Source organism: Misgurnus anguillicaudatus, chromosome 4, assembly GCF_027580225.2.
Source record: "Misgurnus anguillicaudatus chromosome 4, ASM2758022v2, whole genome shotgun sequence".
Taxonomy (NCBI): domain Eukaryota; kingdom Metazoa; phylum Chordata; class Actinopteri; order Cypriniformes; family Cobitidae; genus Misgurnus; species Misgurnus anguillicaudatus.
Window position 1 is genome coordinate 11326161 of NC_073340.2, and position 8029 is coordinate 11334189.

Below are 8029 nucleotides of genomic sequence, written 5' to 3' on the forward strand. Positions count from 1 at the left end.
ACTGTATACATAGCCAAGGGTTAATTTTTTTAAGGACAGAAAGGTAAAGATAGAAGAATAGAAAAAGATATTAAACTCTGTATTAGTAAGTGTTGGCGAAAAAAAAATTTCAGCCAATTTTTGAAGATGGCTATGGAATCAGCAGATCTTGTCGCAACTGGTAGATCCAAAGAAGGTACGCGATAATGGTTTTTTTCCCTTTTTGAGTGACGTGCACCCTCTTTGGCTCATTGAAGACCACTCTTGCTGCTGCATTCTGGATCATCTGTAAGGATTTGGTTGTGCAGGCTGTGAGTCCTGCCAGTAACGCATTGCAATAATCCAGTCTGGAGAAGACAAGAGCTTGGACTAGTATTTGTGTAGCATGCTCAGATAGGAAAGGTCTTATTTTCCTTAAGTTGTAAAGGCCAATTTCAACTTGATTTTAGAAGTTATGTCAACATTTTACAAGCCAAAACTTAAAATAGTATTTTAAATTGACTTGCAAAACCAAGTTGTTTTATCTTTCTGATGCATTTCGGTGCAATAGAGCAAATACTGTTTTTCCTTAATTTCGTGATCTGCATAGTTATGATCAAGTCAGGGAAAGTGAGAAAAATTAATATATAATATTTGAACATTTTTGTCCTTGTATTTTTTGTTTAAATATCTGAAACCGCTCAAAAAATAAAAATGCATTTAAATGATTATTAATATGATGTTGTTATTAGTTAAGATATCCAAGATGTCAGCTCCAAAAAGTCAGCTATGAATTAAAAATGGCTGGATTAATTTGAATCCATAATGGGTAAATATCGGACAGAACACATGTTGGGTTAAAAATAATCCCATGCTGGGTTAAAAATGACCCAATGTTGGGTTGTTGTTACACAACCATGGGGTATAATAACCCAAAAGTTGGATTAAAACAACCGAGCATTGGGTTAATTTTAACCCAGTGGTGTGTTCTGTCCAATATTTACCCATTATGGGTTAAAATTAACCCAGCCATTTTTTAAGTGTAGAAAATAATTAGATCTAATAATTAGATTTTTCATAAAAACAACAATGGTTAAAATTCTGAAAATTAATGAATGTTTGGTATTTATTTATTTATTTTTTAATAAATAAAGTCAATTAAAGAGTGGAAATGTTTTATTATTGACGCATAAGGGTTAAAGTCTTTTTCACAGTAGTACAGGACTTGACAGTGTAAATATTTGTTAATTTGTTTATTATTTTTTTATTGTTAGCATTTGATTTGTGCATCAGACAGGCATCTTTTGCACCATGCTTTTGTATGCAATAGTTCACATCCAAATATAAAAATCCTCTCGTAATTTACTAACCCTCTGCCATCTCAGATGTATGCCTTCATTTCTTCAGTCATTTCATATAAAACTATGCATCCATCATTAATCTGTTAGCATAATCTGTATATAAACAATTTCTGTGTAGTTCCATTGAAGTCAAATTGCTTGTCTTTTACTTAATATGAGTGCATATTGTGTAAAAAGTGTCGCCGGAAAGCTTCTGCTGTTCAACAATGTCTTCTCATATTGCTTTCACAGAATTAAGGACACAAGTAAGAAAAACAACATCTTCTCACAGTTCAGAAAGAACGACCGTGACCGGCAGAAACTGATCGAGACTGTGGTGAAACAGCTGAGGAGTCTGGTGAATGGAATGTCCCAGCATTCCTAGAGTCCGCCACCATCATTCCCAAAAGAGTGGGCGGGGCTTGACAATGTAACCCATGTACTACATTCAAATTATTGCTTTTGCTTTTCTTTTTTTTTTTAAATGTAAAGTAACATCTCCCAGGCTGTTCAAAGTACTGTGGTATATTTTGACAACTGCATCCTCGGTCTTCTGCCAAAATATTCACCATTAGGTTAATCGTGTAAATATATGGCAAAAAAAAAATAGAGAACAGAAGTTATGCAGTAATTTTTTGTAATGTATTTTTAAAGGTTGAGAATTATGTTTTGTACATTGTGAAAGTGCAATGATTCAAGAGCGCAGAAGCGTGTATGTGACTGGTGATATATTGATGATGGTCATACCTGTATGAAATTCTCCATAATGTGTAATATGGTTGAAGTTTTTATTGTAAATACTTTAAAATGTATTTAACACGGCTGTGGAGTCATGCTTCCCATCGGTCTGCCTCGAGTCAAATTTGACTCATGAAGTGACTTATAAATGAGAAAAACATTTGCATGAGAATGCTTCATTTTCCTTTAAAGTCAACAAACTTGTGCATAAACAGGCACAACCTAAAACCATCAGCTACATTTCACTAAATGATGTGAAACAAAATGCGCCACAGGATTTTATTTAATTTTTGTTTCCTCAGGGCAAAATGAAAGCTTTTGGTTTAAATGCTTTAGCATCTCATTTGAAGAAGAAACTAAATAAGCAATAATTGGTTCAGCTAGACTCTGAGAAAAGGTTCAGCTTTTAGTTTAGTTTTATTTTATTTTATTTTACTTTCAACGGACATTTTGCACTGAAATTTATTTAAGTTTGCCTTTAAACAAGCAACTGTATGCTTATGTATTTAAAGTAACATTGTATATACCACAATATTTTGTTAAAATGGGTAAAAATGGAATGTAAAGATGAAAACTCTGGTAAGAGATTTCTTTAATCTGTTGTCTAAACAGAACTAAAGTTTTACATTTGTCATCTGAGACGAGATTGTTTTCCACATTTCTGTTTGTCATCTCATGTCTGTAGCAACACTAATATTGGTTACACTTTAAAAATAACTCTCATACCTTACAAATTTGGATCGGTAGTTGATGTGCAATTGAAAGTGTATTTATATATGAAAATATATGAATAAATGTTTCGATTAAGAATGACCCATGAAGCATTATTATAAGGGTTTATTATCGATGATGAAGGTTATTATAAAGCGTTACCCTGATTTTTCCTGTTGTCCAACAGAATCCCAAAGTCTCCCAGTGGAGTCACAAAAACAGTGACGTGATATCAAAATCCACTCGTTTTTATTTGTGTGCTTTAATAAAACATTGTCACGAAAATACATAAGATCTGTTGTTTTTCTTTCCATGTTCTAGATAGCATTGCATTCTTCAATTAAACACAAAATTACATTTTTAAATTTAAAATGAATGATGAAGAGGATTTATTGACCCCTGGTGTCATTAAAGTATTATACTACTGTATTATTCCATGTTTAACAATGTGTTCAATAACGTTGATGTTTTGAAAATTGTCATTCTGCAAAATCTACATTTGTTCCAGGAATGCATTTCAAGTCCAGTTTTGAGGTGAACAGTTGACCCCCGATGATATTTTTACTCTTCAGTAGTCCAGATTTATCAAGCATCACCATGAGTTGCTGAAGTGTTAACCCAACCATCGTTTTGTTTATTAATCTATTTATTGAGAAAATGACACAAATTGATTGAATGAAAGATCTGTGTTGCTTTGGTGCGCAAAAAGAGAATTGATATACACTCACCTAAAGGATTATTAGGAACACCATACTGATACTGTTCGCCTTCAGAACTGCCTTAATTCTACATGGCATTGATTCAACAAGGTGCTATAAGCATTCTTTAAAAATTTTGGCCTATATTGATAGTATAGCATCTTGCAGTTGATGGAGATTTGTGGGATGCACATTTAGGGCATGAAGCTCCCGTTCCACCACATCCCAAAGATGCTCTATTGGGTTGAGATCTGGTGACTGTGGGGGCCATTTTAGTACAGTGAACTCATTGTCATGTCCAAGAAACCAATTTGAAATGATTCAAGCTTTGTGACATGTTACATTATCCTGCTGGAAGTAGCCATCAGAGGATGGGTACATGGTGGTCATAAATGGATGGACATGGTCAGAAACAATGCTCAGGTAGGCCGTGGCATTTAAACGATGCCCAATTGGCACTAAGGAGCCAAGAAAACATCCCCCACCATTACACCACCAGCCTGCACAGTGGTAACAAGGCATGATGGATCCATGTTCTCATTCTGTTTACGCCAAATTCTGACTCTAACATCTGAATGTCTCAGCAGAAATCGAGACTCATCAGACTGTCCAATTTTGGTGAGCTCATGCAAATTGTAGCCTCTTTTTTCTATTTGTAGTGGAGATTAGTGGTACCCGGTGGGGTCTTCTGCTGTTGTAGCCCATCCGCCTCAAGGTTGTGCGTGTTGTGGCTTCACAAATGCTTTGCTGCATACCTCGGTTGTAACGAGTGGTTATTTCAGTCAAAGTTGCTCTTCTATCAGCTTGAATCAGTCGGCTCATTCTCCTCTGACCTCTAGCATCAGCAAGGCATTTTCACCCACAGGACTGCCGCATACTGGACGTTTTTCCCTTTTCACACCATTCTTTGTAAACCCTAGAAATGGTTGTGCGTGAAAATCCGAGTAACTGAGCAGATTGTGAAATACTCAGGCTCGTCTGGCATCAACAACCATGCCACACTCAAAATTGCTTAAATCACCTTTCTTTCCCATTCTGACACTCAGTTTGGAGTTCAGGAGATTGTCTTGACCAGGACCACACCCCTAAATGCATTGAAGCAACTGCCATGTGATTGGTTGATTAGATTATTGCATTAAATTGAACAGGTGTTCCTAATAATCCTTTAGGTGAGTGTATATATATATATAAAATACACAAGTCATTGCTCGCTGTGGATGAGGTTTTGTGGTGGTGCTGATGTAGGTGTTACTGAAGCTCTGGAGCCTCTGGTGGTCCATCAGCATACGGGACAGTGGAATCAGTTTGCCCCTCTCGGATGGGTCTGTGTCTTTGTGTGCGCTTTTTCGCACAGCATGACCTCTCTGTGTTGTAATGAATCTCATCAAAACAAAGAGTTTTGTATTCAGACAGATCATTTTTTTATACTATGGTCACTTTATTTAGGGATTCATTAAACATTTTATTTTGTTATAGGCTATATGAAGGTCACGTGTGTTTTTTCTATTTCTCAAAAATATTTTTGGTATATGTTTTTTGGTACAAAGTATTTTGGTATATGTTTCCCTTTATTCCTTATGGATTATGGACTGGAACTGCATGGAAAAACCTGCTGCCCTGAGAAAGAAGAGCATCTTGTGCGCTTCAATGGAAGCAAGTAAATCTGACCTAGTGTACAAATAAGTTTCCTAAGTTTTTCTTTTAAATTTTACATCAAAGCATTTATTTATAACTTTTCCAAAATGTTCTGTTTGACTGCATGCTTAAATGAAAAATCACATACGTTTTTGATGATCTCTGTCCTTTTGGAATCACTTTAACCATCATGATCTGGTATTACTCAGCTTTGCATGCATATCTCTGACCCTACTTCTGGTTCTTCACCTCAAAGAGCAGAGATTCACACTTCTGACTTCAGCAGTTGTCCCTAAAAAAGAGAAGGACCACAATTGTGTAATGTGTGACCAGTACGAAAATAAACCCACAAACACACTAAAAGCTCTCCAGTTTGTGCAATGTCAGTATTGCCTCATGGATGTGGGGTCACGGTCAAAGTATGTAACGCTGGACAGCACAGAGTTTCATTAGGAGGTGGAAAGATCTGGTCAAGATCCTCATCAAATATCTTGCTGTTCAATTGATTGCCAGCTCAGAATTCAAACAGTGCTTAAAGACAGACGAGATCTTCAAACTGATCTTCGTGCTTGACATTTTCGCACAATGCACCTTTGCAACACATCACACTTGTATGAAAACTCTTAAAAAACACTTGTGTCAGAAAAATCATCATGTGGCAAGTTTCAGGGTAATTGTTAGTGGCAAACCTGCAAATATTCACTTCGGAGAAGAAACATTGTTTTTCTTTTTGTATGTCCATGTCTGATTTATTTAGATTTTCATACATATATAACTTTCCTGTATTTGTGTTTTAGCTGATGCCTGAAATGTTTAAAATAAAAGTGGGTCCTTCAGAAAATAAACACTTCTTATATAATAAAAATTAATATTATTTCCACTTTTTCACATACTTGCATATTATACATTGGGTACTTATTATATTTTCTTTACTATAACATAAATAAAAAATACTGTAAGTACCTTTGAAGCATTGTGACGTTTTTGTTATGTATAGCAGACTATTATTTTAACAAAAGCCAGTTCCTTAATGATATCATTCTTCATTGTTTGTAGACTGTTATGAAATATGAATATTCAGATCAGTCTCATGTAAGCTCATTATGTAACTATTCAATTAATTTCATTTAAATTGCAGAATAAAGTCCAAAAGTCGGATATCCCCTTATAGAAACATATCCCTAAATTGCGACACAAACATTTTCAAAGTTAAAGAGTTCAAACGTTGCATGCGTAACGTGAATGACCTACATTCATTTCACACCGTTAAAAACATCTTATAGATATATAATGGCTTCGTGTCGTTAGACAGGGGCTTGAATAATAAAAAGCCTATAATAGTAGCGATATTTTAACAGCAAATAAACCCCAGAAGGCCACTTGAGAGAGACTGGAGATGATTTCTTCATTGTGCCCCTTTAGTGAACTGTTTGGCAGTGCTCTCGTGACCCCCTCCTGCGGTGCTCACGGTTCAAACTGCGTTCGCGGGTCTATATGTCATGTAAACTCATAAATCACAGGCAAATTCACTACCTATTGCTGTGCCACGCGTCACTAATGTGAATCATTTAATGTGCGTAAACAACAACAAGCAACCGATCAAACAGGCGCTGTATCCAACACCTCGTTTAAAAACGCATTGGACTTAACATCATTTAAATATATATTTAGTTACAAGCTAATCTTTTAATATGACCACAAGTTTAAAAAGCAAAGGAAAAGAGTGTTATAAACTTTAATAAGAAGTCTTTATAATCTATTATTTTCAACGTATGTGGCCTATATATAGCTTCTATATTAAATATTCCCAACATATAGGAAACGTAGCCTATATCTGGGCAGGATGGAGAAGTTAAAATAAAAGCGACGATCTACAGGGATTCAATTAAAACTCTCTTCTTCTCACACGAGTAAAAAGGCTGTTTATCTCTTGACCTAGTTAGAAGATTACTGTAAGTGGTTTTAATGATGGCTCTGATGTGATTTGTGTGATAGACAGCACAGAAGAGATGCAGGCCGGATAATTACCGCATCACATCGCGTTATTTGATGGACAGTGAACTTGGCGAGCTTTGCGCCACGAGTTCACAGAGATGTCAGGGTCCGCGCGGCAGGGTCACCAACGGGTCACCACCAGCGCGAGCTCAATGCTCTCAGCTCGTATACGAGCCACGTATTGTTGGAAGAAGTATTTGTACAAAGACGACAAAAATACGCATTGCGCGTAAAATCCTGTGTTAGCTGTAATAAAACTTTTTACGCTGAATTGACCTACTTGAACTAAAGCTGAAGTAAATGAACTGTTTAAATATATTTATTCAATTCAAATGCATTTATATAGCGTTTTTATAATGTTACATTGTTGCAAAACAGCTTTACATAATATGCATTTAAGAATAAACAAGAAATTATAGAAAACATAAAAATGATAAATCACACAAAAAATGGTATTCAAATTAGAATACATTAGGCAATTTATTGCCTAAAATGCTCAATTATATTTTAAACTTTTGTTATTAAAATTCAATGTATTTACCATGAATATTAGGCTAGATTACAGCACCGTCAACGCACAGTGAGGGAATACACTTTGCATAAAATAATTTAAATAAATCTCACAGTCTAAGGAATGTTTTAAAAATCCCCTGTGTGAACTATACTTGAACTTCAGGTTGCTTAAGGTTTAATCAGTTTATTAGGCTAGTTAAAGATTTTCACACGCTGCCACGAGTCCATAAAAAGGATACGCGTCTCATAACTGACAAAAAAAATCACAAATAAGGCCAAGTTTAAAGGTTCAGGGCATTTGGCACGGTCGAGTCATGCTGAAGAATAAATATGACAATAGTCGTGTAATGGGTTAACACGTGAATGTGTTGCTTACATAGACACATGCCTGGAATACCCTTAAACATGGAGATCTCGTGCGTGCGCGAGCGCCCGTCCCAC

General features: G+C 35.7%; 1 protein-coding gene across 4 annotated transcripts in view; it reads left to right on the forward strand.

Annotated features, from left to right (window-relative positions):
- Window positions 1–3039, forward strand: part of exoc6 (exocyst complex component 6) — a 64938-nt gene extending 61899 nt beyond the window's left edge. For all 4 annotated transcript variants that reach the window (XM_073866680.1, XM_073866682.1, XM_073866683.1 and 1 more), the window contains one exon: window positions 1551–3039. In XM_073866680.1, the coding sequence (XP_073722781.1) occupies window positions 1551–1683 (133 nt within the window). In that variant the 3' untranslated portion in view covers window positions 1684–3039. The remainder of the gene's footprint in view (window positions 1–1550) is intronic.
- The last annotated feature ends 4990 nt before the right edge of the window (window positions 3040–8029 follow it).